This window comes from Mya arenaria, chromosome 15 (genome assembly GCF_026914265.1).
Source record: "Mya arenaria isolate MELC-2E11 chromosome 15, ASM2691426v1".
Lineage (NCBI taxonomy): Eukaryota > Metazoa > Mollusca > Bivalvia > Myida > Myidae > Mya > Mya arenaria.
Window position 1 is genome coordinate 29,391,528 of NC_069136.1, and position 26,930 is coordinate 29,418,457.

The following is a 26,930-nucleotide window of genomic DNA, read 5'->3' on the forward strand; positions in this document are numbered from 1 at the left end:
TATATAGATTATTATTTAACACGGCGTATTGGTAAACAGCTCTTTTTTATAAATAAAACATTTTGCACTTCTTACCTGTGAAACGTTTTTGCGATCAGATCGCTGTCAAGGAAACAAGTCAATCCTGTGATACATTAAGCCACTTTTCGTTGTCTCATTCAATTTCATATTCGGCTTTGATGGTATGTGTAATTCCAGAACCAGTCTGACCCGAAATAAGCACGCTCAAGTCACTCAAAGCGGAATTTAATGTCAAAGACTTCTCTGGATTAACACTTTCGGTCCAAATATTACAGTTGTTGACACTTATACGCGTAATGTCTCGCGGAGTTCATGGACCAATGAAATGAGCTGTTATAAAAGCTTACTCTGAAACCGGAAGTCAAGGGTGGTAGAAAATCTAGGAGAACAGAAAAATGGGAATAAAGTAAAAAAAAAAACGTATGATAGGCAAATTTCTTCGCGGGCTAAGGTGGAGTGTTCGGAATATAGAAACCATATCCTTAAATTTCGATGACTGTCAACCTGCAGAAGTTCTTTTGAACTGAGTAATAAGATGATTACGTGACCCGGGTAGAGAAACGTTCAATACCATGTTAGTATATTATACAGTACAAAGTGCATATTTAAAAAAAAAAAAATATATATTTTTTTACATATTCGGTATTATATTTTTTAGTGAGGAATTATAAGATTCATTTTGATTTTTTAAAAAAATGTTTCAGTTTGAAAATCCGGTGCCAGTGTGGGAATACTGGTCATAGCGTTGCTGAGGATGATATCTGGAGGACATTGCCGTCGTCGAAAGCGAGCAGTTCTGGCCGGAAGAAGAAAGTATTTTGCAAATGGGTCAGTAAGGAAGAGTTTGAACAGGAGCGGAAGTGACGCAAAACTGACGTGAGGCGGTATGGTAACACCAGGGATGACGATGATTATCAACGTTACCATGGCAACAACTAGGTTCAGCCATGGACGAGTATTAGCAACTGACCGCATCTAGTCCGTATATTACCTTATCTGATTGCCGTGATCAGTTTCAACTAAATACTAGTTGCAACTGTGATTTTAAACATTTCATGTTGGAAATGTATGGGCATAATGTCATCCGCTTACACGTTAAGCACCAATGTAGATAGGTATAAGGTGGACATAGAACTTATCAGCGAACACAACTTGTTTCACATATCTTTAAACTTTTTTGATTATATTACAACCAATTATGCTTCATACGTAATTATATACGATTCATTAGATAAATAAGCATATTGTGCAAGTTTTTAGGAAAACTAGACATTGGACCGATTGTTCAGAATTTTGTAATAGTTAACCAGATTGTTAACGTTCAAATCAATACTGCTCTGTAAGTTTAATGGATACATTTGTTATTTGCTGTATTTTAACAACATTTGAGACAACTGTTTCAGCTGTACTTGATTTAAATATGTGAGCACATCATTAAATAGTTTACGTTTAAACGTTAACAACGACGTCATTAATCAGGTTGTTGTGAGCGTCTTATCAACAATAGTTAATCGTATCGTAACTGTAACAAAGGTATGTACAATCGGCCCATTATTAACAAGAACCGAATTCTTGGAATGAATCAAGAGGTACTCACCTGCCTGTATATATATATTTTGTATTTATATGCCTGCTTGTAAGGATCTTTATTTGTTCAAAGAAACTTTAAACGACGTGAATGCTCCGTACGCATGCTAAAGGCACCGTCATTCTAGCATGCGATTGGAACAGGCAAACTGGTCAAGGTGTCATGTCACCTAGATCTGTGCTGTTGAAATCGTGTGTGCATCAGATTAACCTTTAATCTACTCAGAGTATTTTTAAATCAAACGTTGACTTTACTTTTATTCCTAATGGTACAGTTCCCGACCATGTATTTATTGAAAAGTCAACGATCAACGACGTGTGCTCAAACAGAACTCTATCACATGAGCACGTCAGAACATTGCCTTCATTAGTTTCTTCTAAAATGCAAGCGTCATTCAATAAATCCGAAAAGAACATTCAGCCTCGGCACACCCTGTCAGCACCTTTAACGAGAGACTCGTCAGTGCACTACATTCGGCCTCGGCACAACTTCCTGTCAGCACCTTTAACGAGAGACTCATCAGTGCACTACATTCGGCCCCGGCATACCTTCCTGTCAGCACCCTTAACGAGAGACTCGTCAATGCACTACATTCGGCCTCGGCACACCTTCCTGTCAGCACCTTTAACGAGAGACTCGTCAGTGCACTACATTCAGCCCCGGCACACCTTCCTGTCAGCACCCTTAACGAGAGACTCGTCAGTGCACTACATTCGGCCCCGGCATACCTTCCTGTCAGCACCTTTAACGAGAGACTCGTCAGTGCACTACATTCAGCCCCGACACAGCTTCCTGTCAGCACCTTTAACGAGAGACTCGTCAATGCACTACATTCAGCCCCGACACAGCTTCCTGTCAGCACCTTTAACGAGAGACTCGTCAGTGCACTACATTCAGCCCCGACACAGCTTCCTGTCAGCACCTTTAACGAGAGACTTGTCAGTGCACTACATTCAGCCTCGGCACACCCTGTCAGCACCTTTAACGAGAGACTCGTCAGTGCACTACATTCAGCCCCGACACAGCTTCCTGTCAGCACCTTTAACGAGAGACTCGTCAGTGCACTACATTCGGCCCCGACACAGCTTCCTGTCAGCACCTTTAACGAGAGACTCGTCAGTGCACTACATTCGGCCTCGGTACAACTTCCTGTCAGCACCCTTAACGAGAGACTCATCAGTGCACTACATTCGGCCTCGTTACAACTTCCTGTCAGCACCCTTAACGAGAGACTCGTCAGTGCACTACATTCGGCCTCGGTACACCTTCCTGTCAGCACCCTTTACGAGAGACTCGTCAGTGCACTACATTCGGCCTCGGTACACCTTCCTGTCAGCACCCTTAACGAGAGACTCGTCAGTGCACTACATTCGGCCTCGGTACAACTTCCTGTTAGCACCCTTAACGAGAGACTCGTCAGTGCACTACATTCGGCCTCGGCACAACTTCCTGTCAGCACCCTTAACGAGAGACTCGTCAGTGCACTACATTCGGCCTCGGCACAACTTCCTGTCAGCACCCTTAACGAGAGACTCGTCAGTGCACTACATTCGGCCTCGGTACAACTTCCTGTCAGCACCCTTAACGAGAGACTCGTCAGTGCACTACATTCGGCCCCGGCAGACCTTCCTGTCAGCACCCTTAACGAGAGACTCGTCAATGCACTACATTCGGCCCCGGCACACCTTCCTGTCAGCACCATTAACGAGAGACTCGTCAATGCACTACATTCGGCCTTGGTACAACTTCCTGTCAGCACCATTAACGAGAGACTCGTCAGTGCACTACATTCGGCCTCGGCACAACTTCCTGTCAGCACCCTTAACGAGAGACTCGTCAGTGCACTACATTCGGCCCCGGCACACCTTCCTGTCAGCACCCTTAACGAGAGACTCGTCAGTGCACTACATTCGGCCTCGGCACAACTTCCTGTCAGCACCCTTAACGAGAGACGCGTCAGTGCACTACATTCGGCCTCGGTACACCTTCCTGTCAGCACCCTTAACGAGAGACGCGTCAGTGCACTACATTCGGCCTCGGTACAACTTCCTGTCAGCACCCTTAACGAGAGACTCGTCAGTGCACTACATTCGGCCTCGGTACAACTTCCTGTCAGCACCCTTAAAGAGAGACTCGTCAGTGCACTACATTCGGCCTCGGTACAATTTCCTGTCAGCACCTTTAACGAGAGACTCATCAGTGCACTACATTCGGCCCCGGTACAACTTCCTGTCAGCACCTTTAACGAGAGACTTGTCAGTGCACTACATTCGGCCTCGGTACAAACATCAGTGCACTACATTCGGCCCCGGCACACCTTCCTGTCAGCACCCTTAACGAGAGACTCGTCAGTGCACTACATTCGGCCTCGGTACAACTTCCTGTCAGCACACTTAACGAGAGACTCATCAGTGCACTACATTCGGCCCCGGCACACCTTCCTGTCAGCACCCTTAACGAGAGACTCGTCAGTGCACTACATTCGGCCCCGGTACAACTTCCTATCAGCACCCTTAACGAGAGACTCGTCAGTGCACTACATTTGACCTCGGTACAACTTCCTGTCAGCACCCTTAACGAGAGACTCGTCAGTGCACTACATTCGACCCCGGCACACCTTCCTGTCAGCACCCTTAACGAGAGACTCATCAGTGCACTACATTCGACCTCGGTACACCTTCCTGTCAGCACCCTTAACGAGAGACTCATCAGTGCACTACATTCGACCTCGGTACACCTTCCTGTCAGCACCCTTAACGAGAGACTCGTCAGACTCGTCAGTGCACTACATTCGGCCTCGGCACAACTTCCTGTCAGCACCTTTAACGAGAGACTCATCAGTGCACTACATTCGGCCCCGGCATACCTTCCTGTCAGCACCCTTAACGAGAGACTCGTCAATGCACTACATTCGGCCTCGGCACACCTTCCTGTCAGCACCTTTAACGAGAGACTCGTCAGTGCACTACATTCGGCCCCGGCACACCTTCCTGTCAGCACCCTTAACGAGAGACTCGTCAGTGCACTACATTCGGCCCCGGCATACCTTCCTGTCAGCACCTTTAACGAGAGACTCGTCAGTGCACTACATTCGGCCCCGGCACACCTTCCTGTCAGCACCCTTAACGAGAGACTCGTCAGTGCACTACATTCGGCCTCGGTACACCTTCCTGTCAGCACCTTTAACGAGAGACTCGTCAGTGCACTACATTCGGCCTCGGTACACCTTCCTGTCAGCACCTTTAACGAGAGACTCGTCAGTGCACTACATTCGCCCGCGGCACACCTTCCTGTCAGCACCTTTAACGAGAGACTCGTCAGTGCACTACATTCGGCCTCGGTACACCTTCCTGTCAGCACCTTTAACGAGAGACTCGTCAGTGCACTACATTCGGCCGCGGTACACCTTCCTGTCAGCACCCTTAACGAGAGACTCGTCAGTGCACTACATTCGGCCCCGGCACACCTTCCTGTCAGCACCTTTAACGAGAGACTCGTCAGTGCACTACATTCGGCCTCGGTACACCTTCCTGTCAGCACCCTTAACGAGAGACTCGTCAGTGCACTACATTCGACCCCGGCATACCTTCCTGTCAGCACCCTTAACGAGAGACTCGTCAGTGCACTACATTTGACCTCGGTACAACTTCCTGTCAGCACCCTTAACGAGAGACTCGTCAGTGCACTACATTCGACCCCGGCACACCTTCCTGTCAACACCCTTAACGAGAGACTCATCAGTGCACTACATTCGACCTCGGTACACCTTCCTGTCAGCACCCTTAACGAGAGACTCATCAGTGCACTACATTCGACCTCGGTACACCTTCCTGTCAGCACCCTTAACGAGAGACTCGTCAGACTCGTCAGTGCACTACATTCGGCCTCGGCACAACTTCCTGTCAGCACCTTTAACGAGAGACTCATCAGTGCACTACATTCGGCCCCGGCATACCTTCCTGTCAGCACCCTTAACGAGAGACTCGTCAATGCACTACATTCGGCCTCGGCACACCTTCCTGTCAGCACCTTTAACGAGAGACTCGTCAGTGCACTACATTCAGCCCCGGCACACCTTCCTGTCAGCACCCTTAACGAGAGACTCGTCAGTGCACTACATTCGGCCCCGGCATACCTTCCTGTCAGCACCTTTAACGAGAGACTCGTCAGTGCACTACATTCGGCCCCGGCACACCTTCCTGTCAGCACCCTTAACGAGAGACTCGTCAGTGCACTACATTCGGCCTCGGCACACCTTCCTGTCAGCACCCTTAACGAGAGACTCGTCAGTGCACTACATTCGGCCTCGGTACACCTTCCTGTCAGCACCTTTAACGAGAGACTCGTCAGTGCACTACATTCGGCCTCGGTACACCTTCCTGTCAGCACCTTTAACGAGAGACTCGTCAGTGCACTACATTCGGCCGCGGCACACCTTCCTGTCAGCACCTTTAACGAGAGACTCGTCAGTGCACTACATTCGACCTCGGTACACCTTCCTGTCAGCACCTTTAACGAGAGACTCGTCAGTGCACTACATTCGGCCGCGGTACACCTTCCTGTCAGCACCCTTAACGAGAGACTCGTCAGTGCACTACATTCGGCCCCGGCACACCTTCCTGTCAGCACCTTTAACGAGAGACTCGTCAGTGCACTACATTCGGCCGCGGTACACCTTCCTGTCAGCACCCTTAACGAGAGACTCGTCAGTGCACTACATTCGACCCCGGCATACCTTCCTGTCAGCACCCTTAACGAGAGACTCGTCAATGCACTACATTCGGCCCCGGCACAACTTCCTGTCAGCACCCTTAACGAGAGACTCGTCAGTGCACTACATTCGGCCCCGGCACACCTTCCTGTCAGCACCCTTAACGAGAGACTCGTCAGTGCACTACATTCGGCCCCGGCACACCTTCCTGTCAGCACTCTTAACGAGAGACGCGTCAGTGCACTACATTCGGCCCCGGCACACCTTCCTGTCAGCACCCTTAACGAGAGACTCGTCAGTGCACTACATTCGGCCCCGGCACACCTTCCTGTCAGCACCCTTAACGAGAGACTCGTCAGTGCACTACATTCGGCCTCGGCACACCTTCCTGTCAGCACCCTTAACGAGAGACTCGTCAATGCACTACATTCGGCCTCGGCACACCTTCCTGTCAGCACCCTTAACGAGAGACTCGTCAATGCACTACATTCGGCCTCGGTACAACTTCCTGTCAGCACCCTTAACGAGAGACTCATCAGTGCACTACATTCGGCCCCGGCAACACCTTCCTGTCAGCACCCTTAACGAGAGACGCGTCAGTGCACTACATTCGGCCTCGGTACACCTTCCTGTCAGCACCCTTAACGAGAGACTCGTCAATGCACTACATTCGGCCCCGGCACACCTTCCTGGCAGTTAATTTATCATTATCAAGAAAAAGCATCTATACATGCTTTGAAATAGGAAATAATTTTAGGCCGCTAGGCCACCTTACCGCTAACTTCACGTCGCTAAGCCGCTAGGCCGCTGAACTGCTTGTCGATTTTTTTGGAAAAATCAGATTGATAACTTGTGCATTAAAACAGTTATGTTATCTTTGTTTTAGAAGAAAAATCAAGAAATAATGCCATCTGTGATGTAACTACAGATTAAAGAATGAAACGGGCCACATAACTTCATTATTGCGTATATTTACATGCGGTTATTGAGTTTTTGCACTAGGTCAGGACGTAGCTGCCTATACACGAGTACGCGGCCACATGTTTCTGTAAAAAATCCCAAGACACCCTTCGCACAATTATGAATCCGCGTGAATAGACGGATATCTACGCCCCTGTAGGCTGCCGGTATATGACTGGTAAGCAATGCCAAATTTAGAGGCAAAAATACAAATACTGGAAACTTTGTATTGAACTCAGTCTACGGTGATGTTACGAAATGCAAAGTCATACCAGTGTGAGGATTAACGATACTTGTAATGAAACCTTTTAAATGAAATCATGCTCTTTGTGAGCAAGCATTGCATGACACATATAGAATATGTACATTATCAGGGGGGATGGGTTCTTCAGAACAGCCACCCGGTACATTTTTCATGCACTTTTTCAAGTTACCTTCTGATGCCCGAGCTGATGAGCTCAAGTGACCTCAGTTGTTTGCTGCACGGGGATAAAGGATTGTCGAGGTGTTTGAAATTAAGTTATAGTACGCAGGCGGTTGCTTCCTATACGCAAGTACCAGGCTGAATTGACATGATTCTGACCCCCCCCCCCCAAAAAAAAAAAAAAAAAATAAAAAAAAAAAAAAATAAAAAAATAAAAATAAATAAAAAATAAATAAATAAAAATAAAAATAAACCGCACGGTTGTAGCGTTTCTTAATCCGTACATAGTCTTGCGGCCTGTAGATTTTCCGCATATATAAATTATTAAGGGTGGTTACAAAGAAATGAGACAGATCATAAAATTATGGGTATATTAGTCCTTCTGGGTTTTTTCACCAACCATAAGAATACTTTATAGTTTACTCAATGCAATATTTATACAGTCGAGTCCCGTTGGCTCGAACTCTTACGTACCGGAGAAAATACCTCGAGCCTCGGACAATTCGAGCCAAGCGGAATTACTTACGTTCAATATTAAGAAATCAGTCCTTAACAATCAGTTCGAGCCAACGAGAAATTCGAGCCAAGCGAGTTCGACCCAACGGGATTCGACTGTATGTAAGGGAAACGGGAAGGAGCTTGAAATACTAGTCGAACATTATATCAAAGGCTATATGTGGTATGAATGTTTGCAAAATGCATTGTTGCATAATTTATGTTCTTTTTCAAGTTAAATGAATACAATCAAACGTTATAGTTAAAACATATTTTCTTGTAATTCAAAATGGCCACGATTATATCCGATGCTTTATTATGTAAACATTTGCACTTTTAACGACAAAGGTAGGCAAGTTGTCAGTAGATGTACCCTATTAGTTCAGAGGTTCGTGTCTCAACGGTCAAAGTCATGGTCATATTGAGCTGCAAATCCGATTCTGATCGATAACTGAAATACGCTGGGGCCCATGGACCTCTGTAAGACCTTGTTTTTCCCAGATCAAATTCTTCCCACCTGAGAAAAATAGGATCATAATATTCACAGCTGGGACCAAATAAGATCTCATTTGTCACACATTTCGAACATAATCATATGTTACAACTCCTGGGAAATTTGTGATCGAAGCTGGTCTTTTTGGTACCATAAAATTACATTTCTTACAGGTCAAAATTGCATGTTTTTTTTTTAACGAAAAGTAATTGTTACAACCGAATCATATTTTCACAGATTGCTTTTTGTCATATTGCAGATAGATTTTGTTAATATACATGTCTGCGTTTATGTGGTGACGTATAACTGTCGTAAGATAACCTGTTAACGTTAGCGAATTGTTTACTTACAGGTTAACTATTATGGTTTGCGAATTCCACTTTATAAGTAAGATTATAACTGGTTAAACGTAATAATATTCGTCTTACCACTAAGCTATAAATGCATTCCAGATTCAGGCGCTAACAGGTTAACTAGTTATGGTTTGCGAATTCCACTTAATAAGTGAAATAATGACTGGTTATTTTCGTAATAAGATTGTTTACCACTTAGCTATAAATGCATTCAAGATTCAGGCGCTAACATTCAGGCGTATTTCTCTCTACATATGGTGTTTGCGGTCGTGAAGCACTTGAAATCAGAAAGTATATCTGAAAAAATACTAAGTGTCTATTAGCTGTGTAACGCCGCATAACAGCATCGCCGCATAAACGAAATCGACCACGTTTATGCAGTGATTTTCAACGCATAAATAGGACTTTCTTATGTGGCAAAAATGCACACTTTCGCCAAATAAAACCCCCAATTCAAACACATACTAGTACAATAGTGGTTAATAAAGTTTCATCAAGATCGGATTTAGTTTTTTGTGTCCCAATTAACCAAGCTTTGAACTAGACTTTTAGAGACGTAAATTCTGACAAAGATTTAGTAAGATCGGTTTAAATGTGAACCAAACCAATGTGCGTGAAGTTAGCAGCACAGCAGCATAGCAGCAAGCTGCCAGCAGCAAGTTGATATGCTGCTGGCAGCTAGCTGCTATGCTGCTGGCAGCTAGCTGCTACATATTTAAATATGAATATAATGATTTATATGAACTATATACTACTTTAGTTAATCATTGTATGCTTTCCAGCTGTTTATAGGAATATAAATAGTGGTAAGAAAAAATGAGATTTTACTGTTTTAGCTTAATGTTTGGTAAACTTTTGATTACTTCGGGTCTTTTTGATAAGCGGTCCACCAACACAGTTATTTTCTTGCGAAAGAACAATTTCTCGGGCCAACGGGACCATACCAACTAAACGTAATCTTTTTAATAGTAAGGAAACTACAATGCCTAAGATTTGACTACCATTACGAGTAGGTATGATAAATATTCAAATACCATGCGGATGAAAAGTGCAGGGATGAACTAGGCCACGAGCCCTACAATGTGTGCTATTTCGATAGTTGGAGCTTTTGTCCTGAGTAGGCGAAAATAGAGCTCGAAATCGAAATTTGCTGCTGTAAAAGCCATTTTGGGGACGCACTGACCCGAAAATTCGAGTAAGGGGACCATAACGAAAAGTGCAGGGATGAACTAGGCCACGAGCCCTACAATGTGTGCTATTTCGATAGTTGGAGCTTTTGTCCTGAGTAGGCGAAAATAGAGCTCGAAAATCGAAATTTGCTGCTGTAAAAGCCATTTTGGGGACGCACTGACCCGAAAATTCGAGTAAGGGGACCATAACGAAAAGTGCAGGGATGAACTAGGCCACGAGCCCTACAATGTGTGCTATTTCGATAGTTGGAGCTTTTGTCCTGAGTAGGCGAAAATAGAGCTCGAAAATCGAAATTTGCTGCTGTAAAAGCCATTTTGGGGACGCACTGACCCGAAAATTCGAGTAAGGGGACCATAACGAAAAGTGCAGGGATGAACTAGGCCACGAGCCCTACAATGTGTGCTATTTCGATAGTTGGAGCTTTTGTCCTGAGTAGGCGAAAATAGAGCTCGAAAATCGAAATTTGCTGCTGTAAAAGCCATTTTGGGGACGCACTGACCCGAAAATTCGAGTAAGGGGACCATAACGAAAAGTGCAGGGATGAACTAGGCCACGAGCCCTACAATGTGTGCTATTTCGATAGTTGGAGCTTTTGTCCTGAGTAGGCGAAAATAGAGCTCGAAAATCGAAATTTGCTGCTGTAAAAGCCATTTTGGGGACGCACTGACCCGAAAATTCGAGTAAGGGGACCATAACGAAAAGTGCAGGGATGAACTAGGCCACGAGCCCTACAATGTGTGCTATTTCGATAGTTGGAGCTTTTGTCCTGAGTAGGCGAAAATAGAGCTCGAAAATCGAAATTTGCTGCTGTAAAAGCCATTTTGGGGACGCACTGACCCGAAAATTCGAGTAAGGGGACCATAACGAAAAGTGCAGGGATGAACTAGGCCACGAGCCCTACAATGTGTGCTATTTCGATAGTTGGAGCTTTTGTCCTGAGTAGGCAAAATAGAGCTCGAAAATCGAAATTTGCTGCTGTAAAAGCCATTTTGGGGACGCACTGACCCGAAAATTCGAGTAAGGGGACCATAACGAAAAGTGCAGGGATGAACTAGGCCACGAGCCCTACAATGTGTGCTATTTCGATAGTTGGAGCTTTTGTCCTGAGTAGGCGAAAATAGAGCTCGAAAATCGAAATTTGCTGCTGTAAAAGCCATTTTGGGGACGCACTGACCCGAAAATTCGAGTAAGGGGACCATAACGAAAAGTGCAGGGATGAACTAGGCCACGAGCCCTACAATGTGTGCTATTTCGATAGTTGGAGCTTTTGTCCTGAGTAGGCGAAAATAGAGCTCGAAAATCGAAATTTGCTGCTGTAAAAGCCATTTTGGGGACGCACTGACCCGAAAATTCGAGTAAGGGGACCATAACGAAAAGTGCAGGGATGAACTAGGCCACGAGCCCTACAATGTGTGCTATTTCGATAGTTGGAGCTTTTGTCCTGAGTAGGCGAAAATAGAGCTCGAAAATCGAAATTTGCTGCTGTAAAAGCCATTTTGGGGACGCACTGACCCGAAAATTCGAGTAAGGGGACCATAACGAAAAGTGCAGGGATGAACTAGGCCACGAGCCCTACAATGTGTGCTATTTCGATAGTTGGAGCTTTTGTCCTGAGTAGGCGAAAATAGAGCTCGAAAATCGAAATTTGCTGCTGTAAAAGCCATTTTGGGGACGCACTGACCCGAAAATTCGAGTAAGGGGACCATAACGAAAAGTGCAGGGATGAACTAGGCCACGAGCCCTACAATGTGTGCTATTTCGATAGTTGGAGCTTTTGTCCTGAGTAGGCGAAAATAGAGCTCGAAAATCGAAATTTGCTGCTGTAAAAGCCATTTTGGGGACGCACTGACCCGAAAATTCGAGTAAGGGGACCATAACGAAAAGTGCAGGGATGAACTAGGCCACGAGCCCTACAATGTGTGCTATTTCGATAGTTGGAGCTTTTGTCCTGAGTAGGCGAAAATAGAACCCGAAAATTCGACTGAGGGAACATTAGCGAAAAGTGTAATGTTGAACATTCTTCGCTTAACGCTCCTTTGGCTCATGTTCAGCTAGGCATTGTCAGGTTCATTCGAAACAATCATGGTTATTCAAAACTCATTAAAAAGTATAATTATGTAACTGAATTCCAGGCAGGGATCTATTCTGCATGTCAATGGAGATTTATTAACGCCGGCTAGGAGACAACAGGTTTGAATCCTAGGCGCTGATTTGCAATTGAAGTGGGTCCGTCTAGCGCAGGTTCGAATTAAATTTGCCGAAAATAAAACAAACAATAGGCGAATAACACCTGCTCAACAAAAACAATAGCTTTATATATTTAGAGACAGATACTGCCAAAAATTTACCTTTAATGCTTTATATAAAGAAATTTGCAATCCCCAGTTCGCATCTAACGACAAACATTCTAATGGCGAGCAAACTATTGACTAGTACCGTACATACGTATCAACGGAGGTACACAGAGGTAACATTTTGGATGGTATAAGAGGTACGGAGTGTAAACAGTTTTTAAGTAGAGGGGGACAGAGGGGGTTTCATTAAGCAAATTCTGTGTCACAGATTTGCACCAAAAAGTTTTTTTTCTGTAACGAATCTCAGGACATTAATCTAATAGAATTTGTAGTATCACGTGATAACACCGACTAGCCAATCACACATAAAGGAATGAATTATACCTGGTAGTCATACCCAGTAATCTTTTTTAATGGAAAAATACGAAATAACTGCTAAACTTAAATAAATTGTAAACTATGTGGTACTTCAATTAGTAAGTTTCAATGCATTGTACACATCGATGCCAAGTGTATGCCATTATTTGACAATTTTATTTTTTTCCGCTATTTTTGGACTAGGGCACTTGTGGCCTAGTTCATAGCCGTAACCGCGAGATGTCTGCATTTTCAAGCCGCATCTGGGGGTTCACTGACGTAATGTATTCATACGCTGTATTTTGTTGGATTGCCGTTAGCGAATTTGAATAATCAAAGTATACCAGAACTGATTACAATGAAAACATCCAATAACAATAGTTCTCCTAACAAGACAAGCTAATTGTATGTTCTTTTAATGAAGCACAAGAAATGGGTACGTAGCGAGTGAGTTAATCGGGTTAACTACATGAATGTTCTTGCATACGGTCAGATTAAATGCAATAAGAATATGAACATATTGGAAAAGTACGCATCGACATTTTCCGTTCAAAGCTCTTTATTGATAGACTGGTAGCCGCTTTCTCTTTTATCCGAAAAGCGACCAGTATCAGCTAACCACGGTGCCCGTCGCGCATTCGAAATGTCTTGTGGGTCCGTAAACCGAATCAAGCGTGCGGTCTAAGTAGTAAACAACCAGGATATTTGTTGTTGTTGTTTTTTTTAAAAAGTATTGTTATCCTTTGTATAGAATGTTGGTATTAATTTATTAACAGGGCTGTTCTTTTTTTCGACATAATTTGCATGTTTCCGTGACATTTTCTTTTTAAATACAAAGTTTATTATTTAACTAATCATTGCATGGCACTCAGCACTTTTTAAATACAGCATGATTTTTGGTATTGATTGTTTAAATACTATTAATGTAAAATAAAAACCATATGCCGCGTATCTGTATAACGTTATAACTTGTGTTTTTGAGGAAAAGTAAATTCGGGTACCACTATATTGACTCATTTTTAGCGGCCGAATGATTCACACATGTACATGTTATCACTACTTCCGGATGCTGATGATGTGAATTTATACGTGTTATATTGAAGAAATTTATCAATAAAGTCGCCATTGAATGATTACCACCATCAAACGGATTTATTGTCATCTTACCGTGGATAGCATGTTTAATTTGACACGTTGAATTTCAAGCAATACAAGTTCGTTTGATAAAATCATGTGATTTCAATTTTGCAAAATGGAGATAAAGAAATATCAAATATGCGCATACTTATTATGAAGTTTCATTCTAAATGAAGCCAAATGTATGAATATGCGCACAGCATCTGGCTTATGAATATGATGAGTGTTTACCTATGTGCATAGAAATGTCCTGGAGCCATTCTCAGTGTAAGTACATTTTGTTCAATGACATTGTGTGATAAACCATCGGCATTTGCCTGCTCACTTTTGATTTCTACTCTTATCATGCACCAGTCAATTGTTACCACCCCCTCGGGGTATACTAGGGAAAAGGGCAGTGTTTTCACCTTTCAGGTGTCCTCGCAGTGCCTGATGATTGCGGTGGTTTTGTCTTCCCGCAAAATATAGCGGGGAATTACCCTTACCTAAGATCCTTGGGGTGCGAGGTTATTTGGCAGGGATTTTACCACCAGTTCGTTCCCGCAGGGTAGGGCAGGGATTTTATAGGGGATTGGTTGGACTGAAAGTCAAAGTATTCCCCAGACCTGGAGGAGGGGGGGGTGCGGGCGTGGTTACATTTGACTGGTGCATAAAGTTCTTTTTCTGAAGACGCTTTGTGCTCACTTTTTGTTTCCTAGCCAAGAATGAAAATCAGTAATCACCCAATGTTGTGGCATAGTGAAGTAATGTAGATTTAACCTCACAACAGTCTTTCTCAAATGCTGTCCAGGCTTTTTTATGCTTAAGAATAACTTACCTGGCGATGTCAGACCAGAAAATTCTTGGCATGAGATGGATTACTATGGATCAGTATGCACCAGTCAATTGTAACCAGGGCCCCCACATCCGGGGGTAAACCGGGGAAATGGGCCGTGTTTTTACCGTTCAGGTGGCCCCGCAGTATCCGGTCTTCGTGGAAAATACAGTGCGGATGTGGCTTAACCTAATGTCCCTTGGGTGCTGGGGGGATTTGGTGGGGACTTTGCCATCAGATCATCCCTGCAGGGCGGGATTTTAGCTTGGGTTGGCTGAACCGAAAGTAAAAGTCCCCGCTATTCCCTGGACCGGGGGGGGGTGCATGGTTACAATTGACTGATGCATAAGCTTGCGTGTACAGTCCCTTTAATAAACAACAAGTGAAGCTAATGTTGTATTAAATTTGAGACAAACAAAAGGAAGACAGTACAAAGTTCAAAAAGTGTGACCAATTTAGAATACCCGGTACCTTACGTAATTTATAAATTTTCATGCGATTCAGACAATTAAATGCTAGAAATCACAAAAAAAACATTCCCTTGAATTATTCCTGTCATAGTTTAAACTCATAATCAAATTTCAATGCACAGCATTTGAAATAATTTTAAACAGATGAAAAACTGTTATTTTTAAAAGCACAATACATTGTTTATTTTATGTGACCTAACATTAATATAAAAATTTATTCAGATAATAATTTAGAGACTTTTCTTGCACTTGAATGTGGAACAAGTATGCTTGGGATTGAACACTAAGAAAAACAAATTTCAAAGAATGAAATTAAATGAAGCACAAAATATACAAAAATTGAAACTTTTTAGACTTTAAAACTTTAACATTTATACTAAATACGGTTACATAAAATGATGAATACATTTGTAGGATTTGATATCCCACTAAATGTAACCGTCGGCTTCGTTCATTCTAAACTCTCTCTCTCAGTGAGAAGGAATAAATTTTATTCACTGCAGTTGTTTTCTAACTTTATGAAAATAATAACAATGGAAACAATGCATTTACTACTGTTGATCAGTGCAGATTGTGGGAGGTCATGGTTGATTTCACTGAACCACCAATAAGCCCTGCCGAAATTGGATTCTAATTGGTCAGTCAGGTGTTTTTGGTAGGCATGTATGAATCTTAATTTTAACCATCAGTTATGAATGTTTACAAATCATTGAATATTGAAATAACAAGCGAAATGTTAGTTTGAATGATGAAAGCCATGAAATATGTAAAGTATTCAAAAAGAGACCATTTTCCAGCTTGTGTAAGTATCGAGAAAATTATTAAGTAAAATTATTTATTGTTTATCTGGAAAATGTTGAAATCTCATGTTTAAGCTTGATTGGTATGTTATTGCAATATGTTTTATTCATTGCAATATTAATGTAAAACATTTTTATGTTGACTTAAGTTTGTAGATAAAAACTAATGGTATAGGTGATATGAGAATGATCTCTTAAGTCTTTAAAATCCATTTTGGTATTGTGAGTTTTTTGCTACAGTCTTGATCAGTTTAGCTTTGAAGATTTTCAAAGTAACTGCAAAACAAGTCCAGCTGTCTAGAAAGACTATGTCAAACCCTTACCAGATAAAATTTCTAGTGTTTTCAAATTACCACCTTGGCAATGGTTTTATCATAACATAGGATATTAATGCTAGTGGTTTTAAAGAAAATGCTAGTGTTTTTGTATTCGGAATGATATATCATAAGTGGCACTAAATTGAACATAATTTATAGTTCTCATTTATAAAAAACATAGCCCCAAGTACATGTTGATCTAAGATTTAAGGCTTGGATGGAGTCAGGTCAAGAAAATTGCATGTAACATTGTTAAAACATTGTACTTTCCAACGCAAGAACTGTTTGTTTATTCAAGTAAATAGAGCAATCCCCACACCAAGGAAATGTAGTATTGCTTAACCAGCTCAATTGACATCATGAGTTGGACATTAAATTGCTGCAATTAAAGGCAAATCTAGATATTAGAATTATTCAAACTCTGATTTAGCAACCTTATTATATAGTTTAATATATGAACTACTTTTGCGAAATGAAAGCTTTTTTAGATTTACAAGGACGGGTAAAAGTATTTTGTAGTAAAGTAAATGTACTGCAACACCTGATACATGTTGCCTAGAAATCCTACAAATTCTAGGCACTCCAAATGTTACAGTTCTATTCAATTCGGAGTGCCTGAAATATAAGCTTCTTGATTCTACATTCAACATCTTTCTGTATGACCAATGACCAGGAGAATCATGAACCTACAACCATTTGCAACTACTGAGATAGTGAGCTATCAGGACAGAGACAGAGGACAATACCCGAATGGCCAACTGTTGCATTTATTGATGTCTTTTACAAATATTATCCAAAGTATGGCCCTGTGGTTTAAAGCTCCCCTGAAAAAGAGCTGACAGGTTTTCTATATAGGATATAATTACATCATTGAAAATCTTCTCTGAAACTGCAAATAACAGACCTTTGATATAAAATGACTTAATCAAATTAATGAAGTATGTGTACTTTGGTTAACATACGCCAACCACGTAAATTAATTTGTTTAGGTCTGATTTAACGACATTGAGATTTTCAAAAGAACTTTGACTTTATCTGATTAAACACTTTAGCCCCCCCCCCCATCCTCCCTCTACCCACACTTTTAAAATTTCCTTTGCAGCTTGCAAGCAGTTTTAGTCTAAAGTTTAAGCTAGCCCATTAAACAGTGACCCCTTGTGATGTGAAACGATTTGTTTAATGCTTAGAACATGGTTATCAACATTCCCCTAAATGAACCCTAGTCCATCAGTGCTTTCAGCACTTTGATATTATCTGTGAGACAGTCCCTTTAAAAAGGTTGCAACAAAGTATACGCTGAACTATTTATACAACATATTAGACATTGAAACACTGATTTTAAATCCTCATCATCCTGTCATTGGAATGTTAAGATAACAGTGACTTTGATTGTTAAGAAATACAGCAGATCACAAGCGTTTCCATTAAACTTCTAGAGCAGTAAAGATTCTGAAGTTCTGAACTATTGGCTCAGTATGTACTTGTACAAAATAAATGGCTGTGTACGGCTGTGTCATGTCAAGTAATTTATTTCTCTACATTTATTTCCGTACATACTAAAACCTTTTAACGATTTAGTACATGAAAATGATCGACTTCTTTCATTTCAATTATTAAATATATGTATATACATACAGCGTGTGGCTGCTTATGTAATCAACTTAGATCTGACCTATTTATAACTTTTCTCAGCAGGGGTCGTTCAGTGCGTTTGTTTGATCAAAAATTTGATGGTCAGTAACACTTACTGGCAATGACATCATACCATTTATAACTTGAGAAACAGGTATTGTATTTAAAATTAAAGATTTATAAAGCAAAGCGACTCATTTAATATTTTATTTAAATTGTTGTACTGTTACAATAATTTATTTGTGTTAAGAACTATAAGGCAAAACAAAGATTTGGTTAGGGTTAAAACAGGCATTTTTTTATAGGCTTGATTTAAGAATATTGATATAAGAACGTTATTTTCCATTGGCGAATAGCGTTAAAGAATTCCTGTATAAAACGTAAAAATGTTTAAACTACATATTAAAAAAGATGCACTCTTATTCACAAAGAAGATGTACCACAAGTATTAATACAATTGTTTTAATATTTTTTAAACCAATCGGTAGGGTCGCGCCTATATGTAGGTAGGGTTTGTAAGATTTGATTGAGTTTTTTTTATGTGTCATTCTTTCTCTTCATATTTAAAATATGAAAAAAAGCAAACAGTTGCTTTCAATAATAAAAAAAGGAAATGTTGTGCTTAGTTTGTTATTTATAGGGTGGAGGGGACAGAGCCTTGAATCCAAATTTCGAAATTATATTTGCACTTTTTAGTGTCCAAAAAAACAACTTTCTGAAATCCTTAAAAGATGCAGAGATCAGCTTCGTTTCAAAATTAAATTTGAACTCACTGACAGTATAAAATGACCAGATTATATATAAAGATGTGCTTTCTATAAGCCATACATGATAAGTTAAGAACCCATCATGTTAACCTTTCTCGATCACCAGAATGTTGATGATATGTGACTATACTCTGGATCAATCGCCAAGATTCGGAGAGCAAACAGAGACAATTTCAGCCAATCAGAGGCGTTTCACTGTATTCTATTAATAGATTATCTTGCAGTCGGTAAACCTTGGCGATTGCCTATAGCCAATGAAAAAGAGCCTAACATAACACAAATAAAATTAGAACACCTGAAATCAAGCGTGGCATGAGACGGCTTATCATACTTCATGAATGATGATTCACAACATGTGTACCGCATTTTGTACTAACACTGCGGAAAATGGTTGAATTTACGGGAAAGAACGGCCCCGTACATGGTTAGGTATAAAAGAGTGGCCGGACCGGACCAAATGCGGACCAACTGAAATCTCCGAACTGTTACGGAAATCGTTCGGAAGTTTACCTAATTTCCCAACCAAATTAAAATACGCATTGCTATGTTTCATAGATATTTTATTATGTCAGGTTAAAATAATAATAATATAATAATAATAATAATAATAATAATAATAATAATAATAATAATAATAATAATAATAATAATAATAATTATTAATATTATTATTATTATTATTATTATTATTATTATTATTATTATTATTATATTATTACAGATTATTACAGATTATTACATAGTATTTAAAAAAAACATACATAAGTTAATTTAATCTTTGAAAATGATTCCGTGTGAACAATATAGTCACATACATACATACATACATACAGACGCACATACAGCCGTACATTCAGACACACAGTCATACAGACATGCATACATACATACATACAGACGCACAAAGAAACAGACGTTCATGCATATAGACGCACAGACAGTCGCACAGCCACACAGACATACATACAGACAGACATTCCTACAGACGCACGTACAGCCGCACATACAGATGCACGTACAGGCTCACAGACAGACATAATAAAACTTTAATAAATATAATATCTATAAAACATAGCACTGATTATGTTTATTTTGTCCGGTCCGGCCACTCCAACACAAAATTAGAAAAAAAACGAACGAATTCCGTAACAGTTCGGAGATTTCCGTTCGTCCGGATTTGGTCCGGTCCGGCCAGTCTTTTAAACCCAACCCCATACATCTTTAATATACGGGCGTGTTCGACCCAGTACACCCAACGTGTACGGGACCCGTACACGAATACGTATACGGAACACCACGTGTACGGACTTTTGGTTATCCATTCCCACATCCGTGGATATACGGAGTTATCAATGAATATAAAAAAATGTCATTTTTTTATTTCCTTTTCGTACTTTTGAAGAAAAACATATTTTATGCATAGCTTTTTTGGCAAAAATATATATATGTATGTACGGAGCCCGTACACTCGCATGTTCGGGATGGATATATAATAATAATAATAATACTAATAATAAAAAATAAATAATCATGATAATAATATGAATAATGATTTAGTTAGATTGTGTGTTATATTTCCTTAAATAAATTTTCTTCTATTTTTCTTAAGCGTTACTATAATACTAACGCTTTAAGAAAAATAGAATTTTCGGCAGATTGCCAAATAGTTGAGATCATTATTGTGAGATATCTTAATGACAGAAATGAAGACATTGATGCCAAATTTAGCTGATTCTGATTCTGACTTAAATAAGTTAAAATTGTCAAACATGTAAGAGTGCAACTTGAAAGATAGGGCATCTTTATTGCACTCCCTCATACCAATGGGTGGGTTAGGGTCAACCGCTATCAATAAAAATAAAGTTAGTAATGGGTAACAAATTATGAGAAAAGTAAGCTTACAATTAGAGCCGTTTTAAATACATTTAGGAATAAAAAAATCTGGTTTGCTGCTTCTTAAATTGGACGGACGCACGGACGGAATGACGGGCGGGCGGGCGGTCGGACGGGCGGGCGGTCTAAGATGGACGGACGACCAGACATGTTTTTGTCGTAAACATGTTATTTAACGGTTTCTTGCCAAAAAATAAAAAAATATAAACACACATATAAATATTAATATGGTCACAACGATTATGGCCTATATCAAATAAAAGACAATAGTATAAGTAAGTTAAATTAAAGAACAAAAAAAGTTTCAATAAATGGAAAAAAGATTCATTTCAAATGCAAACTGAGATATATATTATATTAACTAATGAAGTATTATGGGAGGCTATTTACAAATGACATAATACTTGAAAGATCTAAACGATGTTATTTAGTAAGGAATTTCTTAACATAAATGCTTGATTTATTAATTTACTTAAGCTACTTAGTATGCTTACGTTTTTTGATAACAAGTTTCGATAAACTTGTACATACCTGGGTTTCTAATGAATATATTTTTATCATTTTTTTCTGAAGTCATTATATACAGGACATGTTATGATTAAATGATATTCATCTTCTAAATCATTAGAGTTACAAATAGTACAATAACGTTGGGCTCTATCTATTCTATTTCGGCCATATCGGCCGGTTTCAATATGCAGTTTATGAGATGATCAATAAGTTTAATTCAGAACTTTCAATAACATGCAAACTTGAAATTAATATTTTTGTTCTTGATTTAAATAAATAATCAGTCTCTTTTCTTTTAAAACAGTAGCCTCTTATTTTAGATATGATCTCGGAAAGGATTTTATCATCATTCTTCAAAACAGTTGTCACAATTGTTTAAATAAATTAGGTAGTTTAAATACAAGAATTAGTGAGATAAGGAAGCTGCCTTTTTATAGATTTATTATATGTCATTACTTCAATTGATTTATAATTCGGTCATTAAAATTTCCACAGTCTGTCGAATTAATTAATAAAATTTAGAATGTGTGTGTTTTAGTTGTATTTCGTATAGTTTTATGACCCACTGGCCATGTGTTTTTATAAGCAAATGATCATGTCACTATTGACATAACGCGGGCTGTCAGTCAAATTAGCCGGCCAATACCAGACTGACCATAAATGCGTCCAAATAAGGCGTGGCTTATCAGTTGCCCTTTGTTATCCGCCATGGTTAAGGCGCTTGGCATTTAAAGGGTAGTGCTTGGAAAAGTGGTGTACTCAGTACTGGTTCAACCCAGGAAAGTTGTATCCCGTGTATCGGTGCTTTACACCGAGCACGTTAAAGAACCAAGAGGTCTCTTCGCAAAGAGCTAGGGTAACACACCTGGATCTCTTTATCTCACTCTGTTTCTTCAAGTCTTCCAAAGTCTGGATTTGACTGCGAATTGCTGTCATTCTATCTCATATCACTTATGGCATTTAAAACACAATTTAACTCGTGATGGCGTCACGGCGGGGTCAAGCCATAATGCAGCCAATGGGCGCGGGCAGACTTGATAAACTCAAATAAACAAACGACCTCCGACTATCTGCACTAGTGAGTGTGCGGATCCGTGGTCTTGAGAAACACACTTGACTATCAATCCAGGGGTCACAGGTTCGATCCCCCGTCGCATCACTGACAAAAACTAATCGTCTTCCGGAAGGGACGTTAAATGGGGGTTCCGTGTGACAGTGCTATACACTGGTGCACGTTAAAGAACCAGTGTAGCTCTAACATTCAGGGTTACATTCTGTCTTTGCACAATGCTCCAAAAACCTAAAATGACTAACAATCTTAATGGAGCACTCGCCGAATGGGCAAGGCTCGAGTGCGAATATAAATAAGCTTACACACCCACTCAGTAATGAGTATGTCCGCCCTGTTAGCTCAATCGGTAGAGTGTAAAACTCTGAATCGGACAACCCGGTTCGATTCCCGGGCGGACCAGGTCACTTGTTGTGATTTGTTATGAAATCCTTTCTACGACAATTCGCACTGTACCACTGCCCCTGGCATGTACAGAAGTTGTCAGTTCCTTGCAGAGGTGAAGGCACCTAGTACTGGTTCTGCCCAGGAGTGTTGTGCGGTGGTTGAACTGTCACTCTGGGACCCTTAAATGTGCTCACGCCGGGACCCGGAGTATAAACTACTAACACCACCACCACCTTCAGTATTGAGTGAGCTCAATCGATAGAGCGTTGGTAAAAATATAATATAAAGATAAATATACAGATAAAAACAAATCTGGCTTCTTAAAAATAATAACATCCAATTAGAAAACTTGAAATTAATTTCGATTTCAATAATCTGTTTTTAATTAGCAATCGGTCTCTAATCTTAGATATGATTGTATTTTATCAGCATTCATCAAAGCAGGTGTTACAATTTATATAATATTGTTTGAATATATTATTTGTTCATTCATACATTAATTCATTCATACATTAATTCATCATACATCAATTCATGCATACATCAATTCGTATCACTCGCTCACTCGCTCGCTCAATCACTCACTCACTCACTCACTCACTCACTCACTCACTCACTCACTCACTCACTCACTCACTCACTCACTCACTCAAAAATCACATAAAAGCGTTAATGTTTCTACAAAACGCGACTCCTGCTAACTCGGAAAAACGAATGAGTCACTGATGGTATATATAATAAATGCAGATCATATCATATATGTTGTCCAATGTAACACCACAGTAACAGCATTGTCAAATCTTTTTTTTTTATCATAAAGATGTCGCTTTAGTTTCATCATAGGCTGTTAAAACCCCAAAAATCATTTACAATTTCTACAAAACGTGACTCTTACTTACGCATTCCTGTTTGTCGGCGTAACACGGAAAAAATGTATACTAGTCAATGGTATAAAATTTGTTCATGTCATAAATGCTGTCAAATGAAACAGGAATTAACCTTACTTGATTACAAAATTCAAAACTTTTTTATAACATGGGCGTACGGGAAAGAGTGCATTTCCGTATATCCATAGGGTACGGGAATTGTAACTTTTCCGTACAATCAGCGTGTACGGTAACTTGTATATGTCCGTACATCCGTAATATACGGGAAATGTACACGCCCGTATATTTTTCGTGTACAGGAATGGTATAAACCCGTACGCTCAACGTGTACGGAAGAGCATAAATTCCCGTACACTCAACATGTACGGAGACCATACATGTCCATCCGCTCAAGATATACGGAGATGTGCGGTACCGTACATTCATCAAAATTTTGTTAGTACCAGTCGTACATCAACCCTACCAGCATTGTCGATTTTTATTATTTATTATTATAAACATGTCGCTTTAATTTCATCAAAGGTTGTTAAAACCCACCAAAAGCATAACATTTCCTACACAACGGGATCCTTACTAACACATTGCGGTTTCCCTGCGTAACACGGAACAATGTATACCAGTTTATGATTTAAATGTTGTTCATATCATGTATGCTGTCTCAAATATAACACCAAATTACCTGACTTTATTACAAAATTCAAAACCTTTATAACATGTGTGTACGGGAAAGGGTACATTACCGTATACCCATAATGTACAGGAAGTGTTACTATTCCGTACACTCAGTGTGCACGGGAACTGGTTTATTTCCGAACATCCATATAATACGGGAATTGTACAAGCCCGTATATTCATCGTGTACGGGAATAGTGTAATCTCATACTCTCAAAGTGTACGGAATAGCATAAATTCCCGTATTTTCAACATGTATGGAGACCGTTCATGCCCGTACACTCAAGATATACTGAGATGTACCGTACATCCATCAAAATAGTATAAGTACTAGTCGTTAGTCAATCAACTCAGTATTGTCCGAAATTATTTATTTTTATAATTTAGACCTCTTTTAAATTTCCTCAAAAGCTATCGAAACCCATTAAAGCATTAAATTTTCTACAAAGGTAATTTTACTGACACCATCCTGTTTTTTACGAAACAGTGATATGTTTAAGTCAATGGTATAAATGACTTTCATATTATATGTGCTATCAAATTAAACCCCCAAAGACCTAAATTGGCTACAGAATTCATTGGTTTTTTTTGGTTACAACACGGATGTACGGGTTAGTGCACGCCCATACATCGAATCCCGTATACTCAAGATGTGCGAGTTTTATGAATATACGAATCCGAACACACCCGTATACTCAACATCCCGTACACTTACCGTACAAATTGGATGTACGGGTTTCAGTACATTCCCGTATATTAAACCATTTTCCGCAGTGTAACATCTTCAATCCGTTAAAGTTAGTCCAATATAGCCAAGAGACATTGGAGCTCCTCGGCCATTTTTATCGAAAAAGATTTACGTTATTCTGCTCAATCGTTTAAGACATTCGAGAGGACAATGAGAGGGAAATACTTATGATTAACACCTTTATTGTTTAAGGAATTTTCATAAGTAACTAAGCTTGATTGGTTATAATTTGGCGATTATCTCGTAATTACTTTTTAATATCAAATATGTATTTCTAGAAATGGAACTTGATTTTGATATTTTAAATATTTATTTTTAATAACTCCGTCAGAGTGAATGTAAACAGTTAATTGTGTCAAAGTCAATTTAAAGAACACCCGCACAATATTGTCCCGTATAGTTCCGAAAAAATACAATAATATTGACCTTGAGTGCTATTGTATTGACTTCTGCCTAGTTTAAGGAATATTTGCCATGATTATCCACTGCCGTGCATCTTCTCAATATTACACTGGTGTCACAGTAGGGGCCATTTCCTGTGTATTTGTTAATTGGCTCAGGGCCTTTTAGGTTGACACTTTTCGAGTAGATTATCCTACTAATACATATAAACAATATACACAGCTATAAATGAATTAATTGAATAAACCAAAATAATATGACTGATAAGCTTTTAAACAGTGATATAGCATTTATATTTAAACCCATTTTAAATGCATGATCACCATTGTTATATCCAAATTGTGAAGCATCCTTTGTTAAAATATATTGGTGAGCTATTATATATAACATCACTCTTGTTCTTATTCAAAGGCATTGTATTAATACTGTTATTATCGTTTGAAAGCAACAACAACAAAAGATGAAAAGTCCAATTCTATAACAAAACCTTTATAACTGCACGGCTGGATTCCCAGATCGAGAACTGCTAAGCAGCACAAGGCCATTAAGATAACTTTCGTTATGACTTTGTATTAATATTTCGTGTATATGCTTATGGGTGTGTGCGTGTGCGCGCGCGTGCGTGCGTGCATGTAAGTGTGTTTGCGTTTATTCATCGGTTCTGTATAGTGTGACTTTTTGAATTGCTATTCGTAAATATGGTTGGTATTATTTTACTTTGTACTGTGATGATAAAAATATTACTGTGTCTCAAGCATTTAATGATTTTTGCCTATCAATTATATAGTTAATATGTTTTCATGAAAAAGTTTAAAAATTATAATAGGGTCATACAAGAGTAAATTAAATCAGTAGGGTACTTATTTAATAAAACAAGAAAGGATTTTTTTCAAGAAGGACATTTGCAGATACAAAGTCACACGGTGCAAGACTCCTCCTCGTATGCGACCGCGCACCCCGGTTAGTAGTGCAGCTTCACCAAGCCCGAGCCACACTGTCTTAGCGGCACGTGCATTTGACCAGCTTGTGGTATTAGCTGACATAACTGCGGGTCGCTGTTTAAGTGCAGACAAAGTTTTATCGTTCAAATGACTCAAGTCAAATTAAGATGTTAAAAGTTGGTTCTTTATTAATTCCCCTTTTACGTTTAATTGTCACGTTCGGCTATTGATATAATATACCAATATTATTTAATAGAAGAAGAAGTACAAAGATCCTAGTTAATTCTCTAAGTGTTTCCATTACAAAGGGTCTTTTCCTGTATATGTCAAATTTGGGAGTAGTCGGTCCCTGTTAAAATCAAAATGAAATATGGAATCATTGTTGTGACTCGGAGACCTATGCATATCCCTGATTAGAAATAAAAAAGTCTAGTTGGTTTGGTTTTGGTTATTTTAAATGCAAAACAGGCTTTGCCTTTTGAAGCACACACTAGTTAACTATAAATGTCAATATATGAGCATACTTTCTTAACATGCACTAGTTCACAAAGCCAAAAGTAACGCCGAATCATTGATATCCTCATTAACATTGTTATT

The 26,930-nt window shown here is 39.8% G+C and overlaps 1 protein-coding gene across 1 annotated transcript; it reads left to right on the forward strand.

Annotated features, from left to right (window-relative positions):
• The first annotated feature begins 416 nt into the window (after positions 1-416).
• Positions 417-6,905, forward strand: LOC128219278 (mucin-17-like). The gene is made up of 4 exons (XM_052927089.1): positions 417-427; positions 726-881; positions 2,049-3,744; positions 3,870-6,905. Exons 1-4 carry the CDS (start codon positions 417-419, stop codon positions 6,903-6,905), a joined length of 4,899 nt encoding a protein of 1,632 aa, XP_052783049.1.
• Positions 6,906-26,930: the final 20,025 nt, after the last annotated feature.